The sequence below is a fragment of the Rutilus rutilus genome, assembly GCF_951802725.1.
Source record: "Rutilus rutilus genome assembly, chromosome: 4".
NCBI lineage: Eukaryota > Metazoa > Chordata > Actinopteri > Cypriniformes > Leuciscidae > Rutilus > Rutilus rutilus.
This window is the reverse complement of record NC_140212.1, coordinates 29,240,901-29,263,969: the sequence shown is the minus strand read 5'-3', so window position 1 is coordinate 29,263,969 and position 23,069 is coordinate 29,240,901. Positions and strand designations below refer to the sequence as shown.

The window sequence follows — 23,069 nt, the reverse complement described above, 5'->3', positions numbered from 1 at the left end:
TAAAACGACCAAGGAAACTTGTTTGCTGAATATCATCACGATTGCAAATGTTACTTTAATTTTATAGTTCAATAAACAAATAGCCTTTTTAATATTAAGTTACTTACATTTTGGACACATTATTAACTGTTTTAGTTCTATTTCATGGACAAAAATAGTTCCAAAGGGAAACAACACTCAGCACAGTGGTTTGTTACTGAATGATTGTGATTCAGCGTTTTGAACGAATCGTTTAAATGAATGACTCGATGACTCACTTTATTAAGATGGTCACTTGCCGCCACCTACTGGTGGTTTAGATTAATGTTTAAAAGTATCATTGCATTTTTTATTGTATATTCAAAAAATTATTTAAACATTAATCTCATAACATTAGGCTATGTATTGCAGTTGTAATTTTGCAGTGTAAATTATTTAATTTGATTGCTAACAGCCCCGTTTTATTATTATAACTGAATTCATTGATCAAATGTAAGAATTTGACATGAAAGATGATGCATACATTTAATAAGTAAAAAAATGTAATAAATAAAAATCGGCCTTTATAAAGATAAATAACACCCTGGGGTAAATATCACAAATATGCAGATTTAAGTAGCCTATGTAAAAGCTGATGAGAAAATTGCTTCAGAATAATTTATACCACCAAAAATCATCCCGGAATAAATTACTGTTATTTTACATTCAATATCTGTAGGCCTACATGAATACTGTTAGACCTGAAAATCTTAAAGCTGTGTTTATTTAATCTGTTTCATCTTTGTTCTATTAAATTTGTTTTTGGCCATTGCTTGTAATTAAGTTTATGTGTTCTTATTTTATTATTGAGTGTTTGCTTTTCTTTAACAACATTTGGACTTTATAGTTAGACTATAGTTAAGTATTTGGCTATAGTAGTTTTCCTGTCGTATCGAAAATGTCACTGGTAGGCAGAGCATATAATGCTATATATATAACATTATTTTAGTGATAGTGTAATGTAATATGGTATTATTGAAACTGATTCAACAGAGGTTTTATTTTTATTTTTATGTGTATATATTTTTGTACATTTCTGTGCACTTGTGATTTAAGCGTGTGAACAGGACTTTTATTTTGAGCTTTCGATATGACGTCATATTTCTGCGCCGTACTCCTGCATCTGTTGTGATTCGGCTGATCAGAGGTTTGTGTTTTTTAGCGTTTAAGGTGTTTAAATCGAAATCAACTGTTCAATCTATGTGTTTTACAAGCGACGTAAGTGAATTAATTATTATTAAATGTAACCTCTTACTGCTTTATCTAACATTTTTTTTGCTGTTAATAAAGCGCATCCACACATGAGTATTAGAAAAGGTGCGTCTCATTTTTTTTAGATTAGATTAGATTAGATTCAACTTTATTGTCATTACACAAGTACAGGTACAAGGCAACGAAATGATATTTCGCTCCTAATATCGTGAATCAGTTTATCATAAGCGCGAATTCAGTCACTGGCGAGTAATGATGAGAGAAATTGAGCTTTTCAAAACTGCGAGTCAACTTGAGTCAAATGTCCTTCCTAAAATTAACCATTTTTTTCATACTGTAACCATAACTATGAATTTTGGTGTAAGATCATACAAAAATAACCTGGTTTTGCTACTGCAGTTGCAATTAAACGATAAATAGTATACACGTATACTATAGTAACTACAAAATTAACAAAAAAATAATTTGTGGTTTTACTACACTATGTTTACTGACTCATTTATGCTGTGGGGAAAATAATTAAGCATGGTTTTGTAATTAAAAAAAAGGAATTATTTTCTTAATTAAAAAAAAACATAAAAAATGTTTCTATTGTCACTGTTCTAAAATCAAACACATTGTGATATTGTAAAAATCATTACACAAGTGTAAATTCTCTGATTGCTGGATCTCTCAAGACGATGGCACACTTTTGGGTTTTGAACGGTCACATCACAGCTTTATTCTTTTCTTGTGAATATATTTTATAGTTTATGTAAAACCTTTTCAATGAAAGAAACAAGTAATGTTTTGAAAGCAGGATTGTTACTGGGACCAGTTTATGTTGAATGTACAGAATTTGAACATCTGCTTGTGTTGGGCATGTTTACATTGTTTACATTGCTTGTGTTTACATTGCTTGTGTTGGGCATGTTTACACCTTACAGGTTGTAGGCATTGTTACTTTGCACTTCATGTTTATTTGTTTTGCTGGTCAAAAACAAGCAACATGTTAAATGTTGTGTTCATACATGTTTTTTAAAGGCCTAATAATCTCTGTAGATCTGTAGATGATTTGTACAATGCTTATTTACAAACATAAAATAGCAACTTTTCCAATTGAAATCCATTTTTAACTTTAAACTGCACAACTTCTATATTTTTTTTGTACTGTAGTAAATTGTTTTGAATCATTTTGTAGCGTGAGAAAATGTTATTACACATACTAGTTTATACTCTCTTTCAGATGCTGTAATAAAGTCTGTATCATAGAATAGTAACTTGTCATTCTGTTTTTTTTTTTGTAGATGTTTGTTGAATAGCCTAACTGTTCAAATGTAATACAAGGTACTTTAAAACCATGGTTCAACTTTTGTAATACAACCATTGAACCATAGTTAATTTGTGGTACATGAACCATGGGGCAAATTCCAACCGAAGGGCAGAGCACTTGTATGGGATCAATATCCCGTCTAAAGTATTGCAGCCACGGATCAAAAAATAATAAGCGTGAATAAAACATTTAAAAACACATGTAAAAATATATTGCACAAACTGAAAAAAAGAATGCAAAATGATCAGAATAGCAAACAACGTGGTCACGGATCAAAGTTTAAAGGTGCCATGTGTAAAAATTGAGGTAAAAATATCCAAAAAATGAGCTACACGCATCAAAAGAATGAGAAGAAATAAGGGCGATGATGTCAGTAAAAAAATGTCAAGTTATAGTGCTGCAGAGATATCAACCTAAATTAGCATTAGCATTACTAGCCACGGCCCGACAGGTGTCGTAATACCAGTTTCGGCCATGGGAGGCGGTATGCGGGCAACATAACCACCAGCCAAACATGCAATACACGAATAACTCGCACGGCTTGTGGGCGTACTTGAACCTGATGTCAATCGTGTGGAAAGTAGCCTACAGCCCCAGTACTACATTCAAATAAAATCTGATAAAAAAGGAACAGAACCAGAGTAAACATTGGCACTGCTTTCCATCGCTGGAGACAACTAATGGACATGAGAGGTTTGACTCCGAACTTGCTACATTTCTTTTGGATTGGTAAGTAAAGATGCTGTTAGTATTTCGTTATAAGTTTGTTTTATATGTTTGTGTAGATTTTCGGGAAGTTATAACATAGAAATGTATCGAAGGCTGTTCGATAAACGTATATAACGTTCATAAATACGGTATTGTAATATAGTACACATAGCACAATCTCTATTGCTCTTTTTTTCTTGCCAACTACGTGACCTATATTATGTATATTAAATGGCTTTCCTGAGGTAAATCTGACATAATTGTCTCCAGCTGTGTTATTGACCTCTTCACGCTGATAAAAAACACTGATTGGTCGATATTATGTATGAGGAATACATTTTGGTAAGTTGTAGCCTAACGTTACTGTATCTTGCAGTGTTCGTGTTTTTTTTACTATTATTAGCTAGTAGAGATGTTCGGTTTACGTGCGCTAGAGATCTGTCGTGTAACATTTACAAGCGCCAAAACGGTATTTATTGTTTGAATTGCGTGATAAAATTGACAGAATCTGAGAGCTGAGATTTTTTTTTATATCATAACTAACCTGCTCTGTCTAGTCTGTCGGTATCCGTGTCCTCTTTGCTTCGCGATTTTTCTGTGCGTGAGAAAATTGATGTGTGGGGTGAGAGCGTGTGAAAAGTGTTTGCGCGTGTCTCACGGTTAATGCGTGAGAGTTGGAAGCTCTGGTTACGTTGGCGCTAGCTTGGTCAACATCAGCGAATGCTGTCTGTCAAATTAATGTAATTCAAACTAACAATAAAAATGTAATATGAACAAAACGAATATGAACATATTCACTGGTAAAGGTGAAGGGGAGTAGCTTGAAGAAATTCATACTCTAGAGTAGACCAACTCACTTTCTGGAGGTATACTGCCCCCATCTGGTATGGAATGTGGAGTATGAATTTATTTATTTTTACACAAGGTACCTTTAATAAGCGTGAATCAAGAAATAACAAACATGAATAAAAACTTTAAACGCATTAAAAGTTATTTTGCACAAAACTTAAACCTATGATCATGCTTTCTTAAAAAGTATGTTTTCCTTGTTTTTATTACTCTGTACTTTGTGCTCTCTTGCATTTTCTGCTCATATTTTACTCTTTTGTACGCTTGTGCTGTTTTTCTCTTTTCTCTTCTTTCTATGTTCTGCGCTTTCACAAATGTTGCAGTTCGAGTTTCATGTAAATTAGGGCGGGCTTAAGCGTCACCATTGGTCCACTAGTTCTAGATTGACAGCTACTCCTCTAGCCAATCAATCGAAGAGGGGAGTCGACGTCACACCAATGCGACTCGTGGCTACTGATGCTTACTTATACAGGGGAAGACGACAGTTTAATTTAACTTTACAAAGACTTTCAAGCAGTAAAGCTATCTGAACTCTGGACATAAATAATTAAATTTATATTTTTTGAGATGCATGAGAATGTTAATGTGCACACTGGTAATTGGTGTTAAACAATATTACTTGGCTCATGATGTCAATATGCTAAGGCTGCTGTAAGTAAAACATCCTGCAGTTATGAAACGCTACAATTCTTTGCAAAAACTAAGTTAAAAACGGCCATTGTCTGAAGACTTTAGGACTTTGACCTGTCACCGCTACGCATTGCCTACCTTTTTTATTAACTACGCCAAATTTGACAAAAGATTATTGAAAATGATTGTGTTACAGAGAAGATATACAGAAACCAATTGTATTTAATATAGTGATTTATTACATACTTGTGTTTATTTACATTACTTTAGGATTAATGTTTTAAATATAGCATCAAATTTGAATACAGCAACATCTCCATCAGGGATAGGTAACGTTGTTTTTGGAGTGCCGCTGTCCTGCAGAGTTTAGCGTTAACTCCGATAAAAACCTCACCTGTCTGTAGTATTAATTTTCCTAAAGACGATGATTAGCTGGTTCAGGTGTGTTTGATTAGGGTTGGAGGAGCTAAACTCTGCACCCAGGACCGACATTGCCCATCCTTGTTATTGATTAAATATGAAAGTAAAACAGCCAGTAGGTGGTGGCAAGTTACTGTTTTTACGAGCGAGTTATTCGTTCAAACTTCTCGTTCAAATCGGCAATTCTCTGATGAAACACTGTTGTGTTGCTCGGAGAAGATCGACGCTCGCGGTGCCAGGTCCAGAGGTAAGTGCATTAGAGGTGAATGATGGATCATCAGACAGGCACAACTGTAACAGGTCGTCGTTAGGATGACGAATTTAACGATAACATATTGCCAGGTAGACGTATCTACCGGTAACAGGTTGAGTTGCAGGCACACATGCAGTTTAAAGGTGTCCTGCCACGGAAAGATTTTTGCCAGCTGAGTTGATGGTCGTCTTCCCCTGTATAAGTAAGCATCAGCAGCCACGAATCGCATTGGTGTGACATCGACTCCCCTTTTCAATTGATTGGCTAGAGGAGTAGCTGTCAATCTAGAACTAGTGGACCAATGGTGACGCTCAAGCCCGCCCTAATTTACATGAAACTCGAACTGCAACATTTGTGAAAGCGCAGAACATAGAAAGACGAGAGAAGAGAAAAACAGCACAAGCGTACAAAAGAGTAAAATATGAGCAGAAAATGCAAGAGAGCACAAAGTACAGAGTAATAAAAGTAAGGAAAACATACTTTTTAAGAAAGCATGATCATAGGTTTAAGTTTTGTGCAAAATAACTTTTAATGCGTTTAAAGTTTTTATTCATGTTTGTTATTTCTTGATTCACGCTTATTATATTTTGATCCGTGACCACGTTGTTTGCTATTCTGATCATTTTGCATAATTTTTTTCAGTTTGTGCAATATATTTTTACATGTGTTTTACATGTGTTTATTATTTTTTGATCCGTGGCTGCAATACTGTAGACGGGATATTGATCCCATACACTTGAAGTGGGGACCTTGTCATAATGAAGCCGTTTTGAACTCACTAAGCGAAGGGAGCAAAGAAAGACCACGTCATTTCCTCATTAGCTTCACATGTAATGTTACCACCTACCACGACAAAGCTAGGCAACGACGACAGGAATATCTTATTCCACCCTTGGACACATGACCATAAACGATTAAATTACTTAATTATGGTGCGTTCAAGTCCTCCTGGGAAGTTCGTACGTATGAGGTGGGAAGTCTTGTTTACGACGGTGCGTGCGTTCAAGTCACTTTCGTCAGAGTGAGATGGCAGAGTACTTTCTCTTAATTAATTACACAAAAATACAGTTAGGTTCTTAAACTCTTGTTCTAGAAAATGAACAAAAAAAATGTGCATCAGGTGTACTTTGTTTTTAATTAATTTATGAAGCCACTGCCAACTTTATCATTACATGTTGCATTATTATATTATAATGCCATCATATTCTGTGCAGGCAATTAGCTTACTTCGCTGTAAATAGAAAAGCCTGACAATATCACTGCTAAATACCTTTAAGTATTGTGGTATTCCACCATGTTTCTCAGTGACACGCCCACAACTCGTAAAGATCGGGGCTTAGAGAAAATCCCGAGCTCCCCACTGGTATTTACCACATTGTGGTGGCGTTCGACTCGTAAGTATGACCTATACGAGATGACTTGAACGCACCATTACTTACTTGAAGTGATATCGCATGTTCGCTTCGCTAACGGACTTGTGGAAGGGCCCTTCATGAATGGATTCTGTGGTTCACTTTCATTTGGAACTTGCCTACAAATGGTGTCCCCTTTCCAAAAGTGCCCTTCAAGGGTGCAACAACCTTGTTTGGAATTCAGCCATGGTATTTAAAGCCACGTAATTTCACTGTTTTACTACACTATTACTATAGTAGAACCATGGTGTCAAAAACACAAACCCACTGTAAATGTTTTCATGAGAGTATAATCTAGTATATAGGCTAATATACACATTTTTAAATACCAAATATAAATCATAACTATCAAATTTCTGTATATTTTGTATTCATTATTAAGTTGTAGCACTAGATTTGAGTTCTAATCAGGTGATTTAAGTCCATTGACTCTCATTCTGTCTGACTCTCTTACCAGTGAACTGAACTACTGAACTAGAGCTGATTGAGACACACAAGTTTTATTTTTGTTTCTTTTAATTATTCTCATCTTAAACAGGACAGATTGTCCAGACACAGAAAAAACTCCTGGTGAAGCGACTGAGATCCACGTGACACAATTATAAAGATGGCGTTTATTAAAGAGGAGAGTGAAGACATGAAGATTGAAGAAGCATTCAGTGTGAAACAAGAAGAAAATGAGGAACAAACAGGTTGGTTTCATTCTCAAAGCTCGCATTAGATGCTACAGATAATATTTATTGAAGAATGTCATATGAGTATCCTAATTTATTTTTGCATGGAGCGGGTCCCTCATATGGGCAGACATGTTGAGATCACATGATCCTAAAAGACAAATAACCTTCTAATGCTGCCTTCAAGAGCAACTGAGAAGATCCTACTTCCACGCTGCATTTTTGTGTGATGCAAATAATGATATTCATAGCCTCAAATTCAGAAAGTCAAAAACACTTGTTCCCATTGTCATTCCAAATCCGATTATTTGTGTATGTGATTGGAATCTGATCTAAATTATTAATTGTCCATACTGAGTATCGCAACTGTTCATATCCGAATTTGTGTCCGATTTGAGCAAAGATCTTTTACAGTGAAGGTTGGTAATTGTTTTCTTATCCAGCACCTATATCACTTGTGGGGTTCCACAAGGGTCCATTTTGGTTATATATGCTCCCCTTGGGAATGATTAAAAAAAAATGGTACTTCTTACCATCCATAAGTGGATGACACGCAGATCTATTTGCCTTTAAGACGTAATTGTAATGTTTCCTGTGCAACACTCTGTAGGTGTCTGGATGAAGTGAAAACTAGTGACTAGGTCCGGGACCTGCCAGACCCATGTTGCACCTCTAGCTAGTGCAAAATGCCGCTGCTAGAATGCTTATGAAGGCTAAGAAGACGGATTGTGTTACCCTACTTCTATCCTCATTAGGCTACAGGTGCATTACAGGATCCAATACAAGGTCTTGACATATGTTTTTAAGGCATTGCATGGAATGGCGCCAGAATATTTGGTTGAGCTTATTAAGCCATATCATTCAAATCTAATGGTGAGATCCTCAAATAAATTATTATTATTAACAATCCCAAGAGTGTGTCTTAAATTCAAGAGTGACCGCGCTTTTGCTGTCGCTGGCCCAAGTTTATGGAACAACCTTCGGAAAGGTTTCAAGGTTAGAACGTCCTTTACGCCTAGTTCTTTGAAGTACTCTTAAAGGGTTAGTTCACCCAAAGATGAAATTTACCCCATGATTTACTCACCCTCAAGTCATCCTAGGTGTATATGACATTCTTCAGGGGTGCCCAATCCTGCTCCTGCCGATCGACTGTCCTGCACAGTTCATCTCCAAACCTAATCAAACACACCTGCCTTTAATTTTCAAGTGATCCTCAACATAGACATAATAAATACATAGACGCCCTATTGGCCGCTGTATCGTACGTCAACGGCGCCGCCATATTGCGGAGGTCAACTTTCCCATACCTCTCATAACGGGAATTGAGAAAAATGCCTGCTTCGTGTGCTACTTGGGGCTGTACAAATCGCCACACAATTGAAAACAGGTCTTGGGGAATTACCTTTCATAAGCAAGACTGAACATTTGTTTCTAGTTGTATTTGATCATGATATAATTAGTAATAGTAACGTTAGTTGGCCACCGGAGTCAGTCAGACTTAAATAGCTAGCGATGCTGTGAGAGTTGAAACATGAGTTAAGTAAGGGTTAATGCCCGACGAGGTGTCCATTGTCAGGTATTAATGGACGACGGCGAGGCGTGAACCGTCCGACGCGCAGCGGAGTCCATTAATACCTGACAATGTACACCTCGAAGGGCATTAACCCGCTTATACCATGGTCACGCCAAATAACACATTTTTAAATCATTAGTTTATATTTTAATTCGTTTTACAATCGAAATCTAAAGTTTTTACAAACAATAACTTGGTTTCCCTGGTTACGCCTGGCGGTTTATTTAGCAACCGGAGATATTTATAGTCCGCTCAGCTCGTAGAACCCTTCAGTTTAGCTAACTTACGAGCCAGAATGTTAAAGTATTTTTTTTCATGTAAGTTAGGCTTGTCTAGCCATGGGTGTTACACTTTCGTTTTTTTTAACCTATAATTAAAACACACAGGTAGGCATAGTTATTTTTTTTTTATTACACATAAAACAATTAATCAATCAACAAACAAACAAAAAACAATTAGTTCTGCTCAAGCGATTTGCGCTTATAGATATAGGGAAATAAATTAATCAGGTCGAACAGAGGGGCATTTGCCTACATGCTAGCTTGAAATTATATTTAAATTCAACGTTTCCATTTATAGTGCAATTTGAAAAAGTCGGCAAGTCCGACATAGGGGCCTTTGAAGGAGGATTGGCACTTGATGCAGACAGTACGTTGCTCCAGTCTCGTCTCTCACGGACTGACGAGCCCAGTAAGCCCGCAGACTGCTCTCGCATCGATGGCCTGTCACCGACATTATTTGACGGCTCTCCAGTCCAGCATCAGAGAGTTGACCTACAGAGGTGCTTCGGAGGCTGTGGTTAGTGTAGACCTTCGAAAGACCCACCTGAAAGTTAAATTGATGATAATGATTATAATTATAATAAAAGTAGGTCTACTAGGCCTAATAATACATTTATATTGACATAAAGTGTAATTACCTCTTCGCTGATCTTTTTCATCATGTTCCCGAGGTAGTGGATACCCATCGGCTCCCGGCTGTACCACACTTCGGAAGCGGATGTCACGGTGCGCTTCGGATGGTGGTAGAAAGCCTTTGCGTCAGATGGACATTTGGACACATAGGACTTGAAACTTTTTACCGGACACAGCGGATCCCCGGGTCTGGCAAACATAAAACCTCTTTTGTTTTCCTTATCTGGGTCATTCGGATCTTTGTGGTTTTTGGTGTGCGGATTGTAAGCCAGGGTGACAAACTCAACCCCGTCCTCGTCTCTCCGGACTTTAAAAGATTGCATGCAGAGCTCCCGGTTGCCCTCCCTGCCACGCCGAGCCAAACACAGCTGGATGTCAAACCAGATTTTTCTGACCAGGCCAAGGGCCAAGGGGAGACAGTACAGCTGAATTGTTTATGATTTTAAGATCAGACTCAGAAATACGTGGATGGTGAATGCTGGTATCTTTGCCGCTTTTTCGGTAACGCTTAATTATTGCTTTAAACACAGCATTACAGGTCATGAATCTGGTGTCAGTTATAATATTGAATTCCGTTAAATGACGGTTGATACCGGCTCTCAGACTCCTTAGGCTTGAAACGCTGTACTCTCCTCCTGCCTTGGTTGACTGGACAGCTGCGTAAAACTCCCGCAGGGTGTCATTCAGAGCATCGGCGGTGTATTTTTCAAAGCTGGATTCCATTTCTTTTTGAACAATAAAGTCTCTGAGTGTAGTTACTGCCCATTTCGTATTTTTTTTTGTGTTGATCTCATCTTTTTCGTCTTCTATTTGATTCCCATGTTATCTCCTTGTGTCGTTTCTCCATTTTATTTACAATTTTTCTTTCTTCAGCAGCATCCCAGTCATCAAAGTTGTCAAATTCTCCAAAAAGGTTAAAAGAAATAACGAAGTCGCTCGTTGTATTAGTAGGCTATGTATAACGGCTAACTAGATGTTTGTTTTGATACAATAAATTGTAAACGGATACTTTGACAGCCTGTTGCTATGGTTACTCACAGCTGATGTAGCCAGCGCATTTATTTATTAATTTCGAATGGTAAACAGTCAGTTTCACCAGATCTCCTTTACTAGGTGTCCTCTATCACTTTTTAATGGACACCCTGCAGCCAATCAGAATCGAGTATTCACCCCGACCATGGTATAACATGATTTATATTATAGTTTTAGCTTACATTATATTTTATATTATAAAGTAAATTTCCTGAAATCTAAATATTCATCTATATTTTCTTGAAACCAACTTTTATGACAAGTACTCGTTTCGGGTAGGTAATAGTCACTATTTCATTTACTATTTTTAGTTTCAGAAGAGAAAGGCAGCGGAATTAAAAAATACTACTGTTATTGTGTCACGAAATGTAGTTTTAAGAGTTTTTCAGTCGACAATGTAGTTGTTTAAAGCTTAAATCTGGTTTATTTATAAAGATAGCACCTGTTTAAAATTCTGATTGTGAGATCCAGGCAATCACCGGGCGCTCAGCGCTCATGTACCCCACCTGGAACAGCCTTACCTCGGCTAGTGCTTCTAACGTTTGCCGCTGGCTCTGATGTCTCTAGTCTAGTGGTTAAACATGAGATATAATTCGTCTTGTGTATATCTAACGGGCGATCTTTGGTCTCATTAATCTATCATTTGTTCCCTGGCAAATCGTTTCAGCTGAGGGCAAAGTGAAGTTTCATAACTTTATATTAAGGCTATTTAACTTTAACGTTGTAGCCTGCTGTATGTTTGACTTTACTTTATTTCTTAACTTGCATCGCTTCTTATACCTTTTAGGCTACTTATACTGTTATAATGGCTATTATTGATCAATAAAACTGAATTCTAACAAAAATCTTTATTTTATATAACGTTAGCCTATGTAAGAATATTTTAAAATATATAAATTATTTTATATATACATTCTCTTCACTGTATGTAGGCCTACATAAAATAAAATGACACAAATCTCTTTTTGCTTTAATTTAGTTAAATGTCACATATTTTCATCAAGTTTTTTTTATAAATCCCGATTTGTGCGTGGAAAATTGTGTACGCACATTTCAATGCCTTTTTTGTGCATATTCAACGTTTACACATGAGGCTCCAGGTCTCAGCTCTTTTTGCAGCACCTGCAGCACTTCTGTGAACGGAGAAAAACTTAACAAAATTAACTATATAAAAGGAATAAAATAGGACTACATAAAATATCTCACTTCAATAATTAAACACATAAACAAAAGGAAAAAAAACTGCGACAAGTAGTATAAGCTACGCTTTTTTTGACACTCAAAAGAAATAAAGTAAACAAATGCAATGCTTTACTTAATTCATTCCAACTGATCGAGCAGACATTTTAGACATGAATGGCATATTTGAGATCAGTGTAAAATGAACCAGTTCTCCTGGGTTAAACTGTGGGTTAGAGCCTTGGACTGCCTGCAGTGTGTACTTCACTCCTGCCCGCTCCTACAATGTGTGTTTTACTCCTGCCTGCACCCATAAAGATTGGCAGAGCTTGTAGAGATAGTGAAGAATTTACACAAATATTAGGGCTAAGCTAAACTTTTAGGGGTGTGTTCCCAAAAGCATTGTTTGTGAACTATGCTCGCAAGTTCTGACTTTATCAAAGGTGGACGTTTCTTTTTTTTTCTGAGTTTAGATCATGCTCTTGGGTACAATAAGCAAGCTTACATTCAGTACATTATATCTATTTCATTCCATTAAAATACGTAGGCATTTCAATCTATATACTTTAGCATGTCAACAATCAGCTGCGTTTTTGAAGAATGCATGTGCATAAATGCATAAGGCAACCCCGTAATATGACATAGTAAGTGAATCCGCAATGAATCACACAAAATAAAACTAAACGTAGTTCTTAAATGCCATGTTCATTACAGCAGTATTAGAGAAAGATGCTGACTGAATAAAATGTGTATATATAGCCTACAGGAGTAAAGGTGACAGACCACACATGACGAATAACTTGGGCCTTTTTTATTCTTCTAATAAAACACTCAGCTTTTAGCTACAAAAACATTATATTCAAATGTGCACAATAACACATATAATTGACAAATAACTATAACAGTTTGTTTTGTAGCAATAACAACACAAACGGTGTGATTACACATTTATCTGTAATATCTTGTTTAATATGTGCAGGATGAAGTGATTTATCCTGGAAGGAAAAATTATTTCGACCTAGGAGAACGGAGCAGGAATGTCGCCTCAACGAGGTTCCAGAATTATGCCTGTTGTCAATGCTTTTACACGTTTGTTGCAACTTACAAAGTCCAATTCTTTCCTTTTCTTTTTTGTAATAACTTAGAAATTTGTCCAGATGTCAGAATTACTTTGTTTTGGTTTTGTATAGTAATAACCTGCTTTTTCTCAACTTAATTTGTTGACCCTTATTTAATCCTACGTTCTGTGGTATACTTTTTGCCTGCTTTTGCAAGATTTATGTTGGGTCCCAAGGGATCCGAATCCCAAATCGGTCTACTGTGTTTTTTTTATAAGGGGTTTGATAACTTGCAGTTTGAAAGCATGAGACGTGTCTTTAAAGGTGCTCGAAGCGATGTCACACGTTTTTTAGGCCGAAACATTTTTTGTCACATACAGCAAACATCTCCTCACTATCCGCTAGCTGCCTGTCCCCTGAACACACTGTAAAAAAACGCGGTCTCTGTAGACAGCCCAGGCTCCACAAACAGCAACAAAAACAAACTGGGCCAGCCTGGACCATGAAACATAACAAACAGTGTTCCAGCCAATAACCGACAAGAATGATTTGGGGGTGGGGGTTGGGGGTTGGGGGGTTAGTGCGCGTGCACATGAAGGGGGGTGTGGGGAGTGGAGGAGAGAGAAGCATTAAGAGGGAAGTTAGCTAGAGGAGAGATGTCCTAGACAACGAAAACGACTAACAGTAAAATTTTATATTGATATGGCCAACACACGACCAAAGAGAAGACGTTCCGATGAACAAATAGCAAAGAAGACGGAAAAGGAGAAGGACGGTGCGAAGGCTCGAATTTACATAGGAAAAGCCTTCGAAAGGTGAGTTCGTGACTGTTTCAGGAAGCACAGAAGGGAGGGGACGGGACGGGATGAGGAGGAGGGAGGGTTGAGCTAGCCTCCGTTTTGTTTGACAATACTTCGAACGTCAACAAGAAGTGACGTCACTCAACATCGCTTAGAGCACCTTTAAGGAAGAAAACCATTACCAATATTGACAAGAGGTTCTGAGATTACAGGTTACACCTCTTTCGGTAGCTTTGTGGGTATAAGATGTCCATTGCTTTGTGCCATTTAACTGAGGTTAACTTGTATTTGTCTTTTTCTGCCTTAGACCTGATAGTGCTGAAAGTTGAGAGTCAAGAACTGAATGATATGGAAGAAAACGATCTCCATGAGAAACATCATGAGTTCATGACTGGAGAAAAATCTTTTAATGACTCACAGACCGAAAAGACTTCCTCACAAAACAAAACTCAAAGAACAGGAACTAGAAACTTTAAAGTCCACATGAGAATTCACACTGAAGAGAGACGTTTCACCTGCCAACAGTGTGGGAAGAGTTTCTCACTGAAAGGAAATCTAAAAAAACACATGGAAATTCACACTGGAGAGAAGCCTTACACCTGCACTCAGTGTGGAAAGAGTTTTACACAGAAAAAAAACCTTGATGCCCACATGATAGTTCACACTGGACAGACCCCTTATACCTGCAAACTTTGTAAGAAAAGTTTCTCACTAAAAGGAAATCTTAAAACTCACATGAGAATTCACACTGGGGTGAGCCCTTTCACCTGCCAACAGTGTGGGAAGAGTTTCTCTCTAAAAGGAAATCTTAACACTCACATGAAAATTCACACTGGAGAGAAGCCTTACACCTGCACTCAGTGTGGAAAGAGGTTTACACAAAAAAAAAACCTTAATGCCCACATGAGAATTCACACTGGAGAGAGTCCTTACTCCTGCAAACTGTGTGGGAAGAGTTTCTCACTAAAAGGAAATCTTAAACCTCACATGAGAATTCACACTGGAGAAAAGCCGTTCATATGCCCTCAGTGTGGAAAAAGTTTTAGACAAAAAAACAACCTTAATGCCCACATGAGAAGTCACACTGGAGAGAGTCCTTACATTTGCAAACTGTGTGGGAAGAGCTTCTCACGTAAAGATTGTTTTAGGATTCACATGAGAATTCATACTGGAGAGAAGCCGTATGTGTGTTGTCAGTGTGGAAAGAGTTTCAGATGTAAAGATACCCTTAATCACCATATGAAGATTCACTCAAGAGAGGACCATATTATATGTCATCAGTGTGGAAGGAATTTCACAGACAGGAAACATCTTAAGAATCATGTAAAAACTCACACTGGAGAGAAGCCTTTCATGTGCCATCACTGTGGAAAGACTTGCATAAACAAATCAAACCTTGAGGTTCACATAAGAATTCACACCGGAGAGAAGCCTTTCACCTGCCCTCAGTGTGGAAGGAGTTTCACACGAAAAGGAAACCTTAACATTCACTTAAGAGTTCACACAGGAGAGAGGCCTTACAAGTGTCTTCAGTGTGAGAAGAGTTTCACATTTCACACAATCCTGAAACGTCATTTGCAAACTCATTCTGTAAAGAAAATGCAGCATTCCACAGTCTGATGAGGTTTAGAAAATGGAGCAATTTCAAAAATCACCTGCACATCACTTGCATATTCACTTTGGAGGAAGACCATTTGTGATCAGTGTAATGTTTGTAATGGCATTTTAACACATCAGACCATCTCCTTTTCTATATTCCTTTCTGAAATAACAATGTACCGGAAAGATTATAAATAAAAAGACATAAACTGATTGAAATAATGAACATTACACTGCATTATTTGATTCATCTTTATTGAATGAATGCATAGATAAACGTTTTCTAGGTGTTTCTAGATTTAGTCAAGTCAATTTCAATTGTCTGATATTTCCAGGGTTTAATAATTGTCAGTAAACTAATCCTAATAAATTTTTAAATTGTGATCAGTAAAAAACATAAATATATTATTCTAGTTATGCTTGGCTCTAAAATATTGATTTTTGTTGTTGTTCTTGTATTTCTAGTAGCCTGTATGTACATATACTTACTATTTCCTTTCAAATTAATTTGGAATTATTTATAAAATAATTAATTCATTCTCCAAACCACATGTCTTATGTAGAGTTGCGGGAATGCTGGAGCCTTTCCCAGTATCTCTGGCTGTAGGCAGGAAAATTACCTTAGGCCTTGTCCACATGTTTTGGCCTCCCGTCCACACTGAGCAGTGTTTTTGTCAAAGAAGACAGAACTTTTTGAAAATGCTTTCCCAAGTGCATAAATTTGACAACGCCATTTTCGCGTTGTAATGTGGACTGTAAAAATGGAGGTATTTGAAACCGGATGATCCATGTTATAACAACGCCATTATAACCATAGATATCTACGGGTACTTGGCCTGATATTTACTTTCATAGTGTTGCCAAAGATAAATATTCCATTGTAGAATCGTCATATTACATTCCTGCAAAGATGACAGAAAATGCTGTCCTGTGGAAAGATGACAATTGCATTTTAGACCATACGATTTTGAGTGTGACCGGGACAAACAAATTTACGAGTTTGTTTGCCCATTTCTGCGGTACAAATGGATTCCTGAGCTGGAGAGGACCATTTTGAAATGGGTGGAATCAGTGGATTAGCAGCGGTAGAATGTAGAGATGAAGTCTGTGTAGAATATGGACGTGTTAGTAAGGTTAGTTTAAACGACAACAATATGCTTAAAACGGAAAAGTTTTTCCTTTGAGTCAGACGGATCTGCTAAAACGACTAAAAACGCTGTATTCTGCTGCCAGGCTATTAGATGACGATGTAACACTATAGTCTGAACACGTAATACGCATGTGCATGATGTCGTCGTCTTCAGAGATTCACATTTTTGTTGTTTACATGGAGACCGTTTTCAAAAACTCGCACTTTGAAAGTGAAAGTGAAAGTGAAAGTGACACGTGATGGCCAAGTATGGTAACCCATACTTGGAATTTGACCTCTGCATTTAACCCATCCAAGTTAATGCACACACATTAGGAGCAGAGTAGTGAGTAGTTAACACACACACACTGCAAACGTGGATACACACCCAGAGCAGCGGGCAGCCTTTGTGTGGCGCCCGGGGAGCGATTAGGGGTTAGGTGCCTTGCTCAAGGGCACCTCAGTCATTTCCCACCGGTTCTGGAATCGAACCAGCAACCTTGGGTTACCAGTCCAACTCCCTAACCACTAGGCCATGACTGCCCCTTTGAAACCCGTTTTCAAAAGTTTGTGTTTTCAGGCACACAAAACGCCGTTGTCGTGTAAATGAACGACCAAATGCATAAAAAGTCTTGTTTTTATTTGAAAACGGTGTTGTGTAAACGTACCCTCAAGCTTTGACTTAAGTGTCAAAAAATTATTTATAAAAAGTAGGACTTGTCTAAGAGTAAGAGACTTTTATAAAGAAGCTAAAAGCAACTTTCAGCAAAGTCTAAGAATGATTCTTTGTCACGGCTGGTAGATCCACTGTCTCATTCTTGTCTTGTGTGTTTGTGTGTGTGTTAATTGTCTCGTTTTGCTGATTGTTTCATGTGGGCGTTACTGCTGATTATCTGTGATCAGTGGCAGCTGTATGTCATCTCACCAGCCTATTTAATGCCTCAGTCCCTGCGTCACGCTCTCCTGCTGTTGTGTTCCTGATCGTAGGCTTCTTCCTGAGAGAGAAACTGCCTACAGCACTGGAGATATTATTGCATTGATCTGTCTTTACCATTGAGTATTTGTTATCTAATAAATACATCTTTGAACTTGCATTTGCTTCCGTCCAGTTTATCGTTACAGAACGATCTGACCAACCATGGAAGCAGCAAGCGCGACAACGTTTAAGCAGTTCGTTGACCATAGCAACGCCAGGATGGATCAGCAGCAGGAGAGTATATCTAACACCGGACGCGCTGTCCAAGCGCTCGTGACGCAGGTGTCCGGGCTCACCCAACAGATCCAACTACTTAACGTCCCCAATGTGCCGCCCACACCGCCCGTTCCCCCTGTCATGCCTGAGATGGGACATCGTCCAGAACCACGCCTACCTGTTCCTGAGAGTTATGCTGGTGAGCCTAATTTTTGTAGAGCGTTTCTCACCAAGTGTTCTATGCATTTTTCGCTACAGCCAAAGACGTTCGAGACTGAGGAATTGAAGGTGGCATTCGTTCTCACATTATTGAAGGGAAGAGCGGCCCTGTGGGGGATGGCGGTGTGGGAGAACCAAGACCAATGCTATACCTCGTTCCACGCACTAGCCGCCGAGATGAAGAGAGTGTTCGACCGCGCAGTACCATTGCAAGAAAGCGGCCAGAAGACTTGCCGACCTTGAACAGGGAAGCTCCTCGGTGGCTGACTATTCAATCGAGTTTCGCACTCTGGCGGCTGAGTGCAAGTGGAACGAGGAGGCACAGTGGGATATGTTCCTGCATGGGCTGGCCGACCGTGTTCAGAGAGAGGTGTATATGCTGGACCTGCCTCCTCATCTCAACGAGCTTATCGATCTGGCACTGCGGGTGGACGCTCATATCAACCAGTTGGACCAACACGTTCACTCCGTTCGTACCTATCGGGTGGGATCTCCGCCGGGAATTCCTCACCATCTACCCTCCTTCCGGTAAGACTGAGATGGGCCAACAACAAGACACACACCTGTCAAGCACTTCCATTCATCCCGCCTTTCATGTTTCTAAAATAAAACCCGTGTTTCATTCTCATCTTAATCCGCCTGCCCCGGCCCCCCCCCCACCGCGACTCGTAGATGGGGAACCTACATATTCGGTACATCGTATTCTGGACTCGAGACGGAGGGGACGTGGATTCAAGTATTTGGTGGACTGGGAAGGTTACGGTCCGGAGGAGAGAAGTTGGGTGCCTGCTAGAGACATCCTGCATCACTCCCTTATCGATGATTACAATCGACAGGTAGGTTTGTCGGGGAACGCCAGGAGGCGTTCCTAGGGGGGAGGGTACTGTCACGGCTGGTAGATCCGCTGTCTCATTCTTGTCTTGTGTGTTTGTGTGTGTGTTAATTGTCTCGTTTTGCTGATTGTTTCATGTGGGCGTTACCGCTGATTATCTGTGATCAGTGGCAGCTGTATGTCATCTCACCAGCCTATTTAATGCCCTGTCTTTCGTCTCATGTTTGTCAGATCGTTGTTTGAGTATCCTGTCTTCGTGCCTGTTCCTGTTCCCTCGTGTTTCCTGTGTACTGGACTCTGGATTACTTCACCTCTGATCTCACCGTGGCTTCACCATCACCTTCACGCTGCACTGGGGATTGCCTGTCTCAGTCCCTGCGTCACGCTCTCCTGCTGTTGTGTTCCTGATCGTCGGCTTCTTCCTGAGAGAGACTGCCTACAGCGCTGGAGATATTATTGCATCGATCTGTCTTTACTATTGAGTATTTGTTATCTAATAAATGCATCTTTGCACTTGCATTTGCTTCCGTCCAGTTTATCGTTACATTCTTGAGTGCTGACTGAAGTGGCACTTAATTGTTGCAAACTAAGGACAATGATGTCAACCCAAAATGGCCACCATCAACCTTTGATTCAGCCAATAGTGAGCCTGCAAGGATGAGGTCACAGCAGCATGAACATCATGTAATGTAATTATAATAAAAATCATTTAAGACACAAACTTTAATATTTAAATTTATTTTAAAAAATTGCTTTGCATTGGGCAAAATTATCATGAATTAGTATCGATGCTGTGGAATCCTTTTCATTGATATATGCCTTCTCATTTGCAGTTGGAGTGATAATGCAAACATGAGTTCCGTCAACGGCTCAAACAACTCCATGGAAGCTTGCAATCATCGCCGCATGGTTTGAAGATTAGTTGGTCAATGAACTGCCATACAGTAGTGGCCAAAAGTGTTGACCAGCCTAGGAAAACTGACATCCTCACCCTTATCCAAATACTATTAAAAATTGATGCTGTTGTCAATGTATTCTTCTTCCTGGAGCTTTTTTCTTTTTCTAAAACATGTAGCTGTAGTTTGCTCTCTTTTTGATAAATAATTTTGTCAGATAAATAAATACCCTCACTAAGTGTTTTGTTTTTTCTTCATATTTTCAAACATTTTTTAAAAATAAAAACATTTCCTCATATTTTGAAGGTTTAAGCAAACTTGTAAGGTCATACTTTTTTCTTTTTTTTACGTAACAAAACAAAAACCTTCGCACATCACTTTTGGCCACACTGCTGTATGTTTGGTGTGGTCAGTGCCACAATAGTGCTGTTTAGGACGCTGCTTACTGTGGACTGATGGGTCCAAGTCATCACTGGTGCACTGCTGCATTTTTCCAGCTGCCAAAAAATTTCATTATTTCTTTCATTTCTGCAGTCAAAGCATTGATTTGTAAAGTGGGAAAAGTTATTACATTTCTTACAAGGTCAGTTTCAAAAAGAATACTTTTACGATCAAGCTTGTATCGTTTTATCAACTCCCAGTCATGATTGAATGAATGAATGAGGCATTTGTATAGCGTTTTCATATGTACTACTGTACACTTCAAGTGCTTTACAATCATATCAGAGAAGCTCTCCTCAACCACCACTAGTGTGTAGCATCTACTTGGATGATGCGACAGCAGCCACAGTACAACGGTGCCAGTGCGCTCACTACACACCAGCTATAGGTGGAGAGGAGAGAGAGTTATCGAGCCAATTCAGTGGATGGGGATTATTAGGAGGGATTGGCAAGGGCCAATGGAGGGAACTTGGCCAGGACAGCGGGGTAACACCCCTACTCTTTACCAAAAGTGCCATGGGATTTTTACTGACCACAGAGAGTCATCATATCATAATATACATAACATAATATACATATAAATAACTCTCTACATTATATATTTTTTGGAAAGTATGTGGTCTCCTCGTCTCTGCTGCCATCTTGTTACTCCTAACTCGGTTAGGATACCTCTCCAGCACTCTTAAATAATTTAGGAGCTGAGGCCTTGTCTTAACACTTAGGAACCGTTATGAATCACACATATTCTTAAGTTTAGAAATAAGAGTAAATAATCATTTTTAGAATTTTGACACAATTAAGACAAAAATTTTACTCTGAGCGGATTTATATATACGGCCCATGGTCTTCAATTAAATGTGTCCAAATGCGAGCTCATGTCCATTCGTCTCTGTGACTTCAAACTTTTTTCTATCCTGTTAAGGATATAATTAAATATTTATCTGTATACCATCCGCCATTTTTGTCCAACAAAGCAGTCAGGAGAGTTAGTAGATTAACATTGGAGGATTTGAACTTGAAAAACGGAGTGTACTGACATCTTTCCGCGGTTAAAACAACATTCCTTCTTATGTTCATTCATGTTTATTTGATGCTATAAATGAACTAGAAGGAAGAGATGATCGGTTCACAAGCAGCTTTAACTGATGCTCTACAGCGATCTGTCAGACACATTAAAGAGCCACAAAACGGTATTTATTGTTTAAATTTCTTTAAAAAATGACCAAATTTGAAAGGTGAGACTTTGTTTCACATCATAAGTAACCTGGTCTGTCCTGTCTGTCAATGCATTGTCAGTGTCCTCTCTGCTCCGCGATGTATTTTTCACTGCGTGAGAACATGGTGTGGTGTGAGAGCGGCGTGGCTTGTCGGACATAGCAACAGTAACTAAAGGGGGCAGGTCTTTGCAAACGGTCAATTACGAGAAACATAGAAAAATGCATGGATGTACATAGACAAGTTAAAAAAAAGGCCAAAATAATTCTAAATAATTGGTTACAAAGAGACCTTTAGATTTTTGGCAGAGTTTTACGGTCCAAAGCAGAGTTTTTGTCGAGGGTCATCTATCCAGTAATTGCATTAGCCCCTTTGTCTTCTTTGGTGTCTAAATGAATTAATTGATCTTTGTACAGTTTTATTTGGAAGAACAAAACTCACTTTATTAAGAAACTTTAGTTAAATCATACAACATGTGGTTTAAACATAAATCATTTTGAACAGATGGCTTCTTTAATATATTAGAAGAACCTTTTATTTAATTTCTTCTTCATCCCAAAATTGCATTTTAATTATTATTATTTATTTGGCTGATATCTATCCTTCCTAAGTTTTGAGTGATAAGTTCCTAAGTGTTATTTAAATTTTGAACGTGCACTATGTAGATTCTGTAACTCTACAGAGAATACAGAGCACATTTTCTTAACTTGCAAATTCTCTTGTGCCTTTTGGGATAGAGTGCAGTTTTGGTTAGATCAGAAAAATGAGGCTATTATACTGAATTTGTCCTTTATAGATATTAAATATGGGAACTATGAAGAAGAAGGTCACTTAGGTTTTTTGATTGATAACATTTTTTTTATTTATTGGAAAAGCATTTCATCCACCACCCTTTCTTACCCTCCCCTCCCTCTTTGTAGACGTTTGAGAGTTTGATGGATGTAGTTGATAAATATATTTTATTGTAATATTTCATGACTACCCCTGTGATATTGTATTGATATATATATGGCTCTTTTTGTCTAGGTTGTTATTTACTCTTTTGATCTTTTGAGCCTGTGATACCATTCAAAAGTTTTAGATCGGAAAGATTGTTTAATGTTTTTGAAATAAGTCTCTTCTGCTCACCAAGGCGGCATTTATTTGATCCAAAATACAGCAAAAACAGTAATATTGTGACATATCTTAACAATTAAAAAAGCTGTTTTCTATTTGAATATATTTAAAAATGTAATTTATTCCTGTGATCAAAGCTGAATTTTCAGCATCATTACTCTTGTCTTCAGTGTCACATAATTCTTCAGAAATCATTCTAATATACTAATTTAAAGCTCGATAAACGTTTATTATTATCAATGTTGAAAACTGTTGTGTACATTTGTGTCTAAGCCCCTGTTATATTGTGAAGTAAGTTGAATGCCATCTTGTTGGAATAAGGATCAGTGAACACTGCATTAAGGGACCCTCCTCTTTCTATGCGCTTTTGTGATTGTAGCATGTGA

The 23,069-nt window shown here is 38.2% G+C and overlaps 1 protein-coding gene across 2 annotated transcripts; it reads left to right on the top strand.

Moving 5' to 3' along the window:
- Positions 1-1,097: 1,097 nt before the first annotated feature.
- On the top strand, positions 1,098-15,873 carry LOC311288873 (uncharacterized protein). Of its 2 annotated transcripts, none has more exons than XM_084406503.1 (3): positions 1,098-1,165; positions 7,353-7,506; positions 14,352-15,873. In XM_084406503.1, the coding sequence occupies exons 2-3, from the start codon at positions 7,422-7,424 to the stop codon at positions 15,662-15,664; spliced, it is 1,398 nt and encodes a 465-aa protein (XP_084262629.1). In that variant the 5' UTR covers positions 1,098-1,165; positions 7,353-7,421; the 3' UTR covers positions 15,665-15,873. The 2 variants fall into 2 exon arrangements, with proteins under 2 accessions (XP_084262629.1, XP_084262630.1); XM_084406504.1 differs by having other exon boundaries at positions 1,131-1,236; positions 14,352-15,853.
- The last annotated feature ends 7,196 nt before the right edge of the window (positions 15,874-23,069 follow it).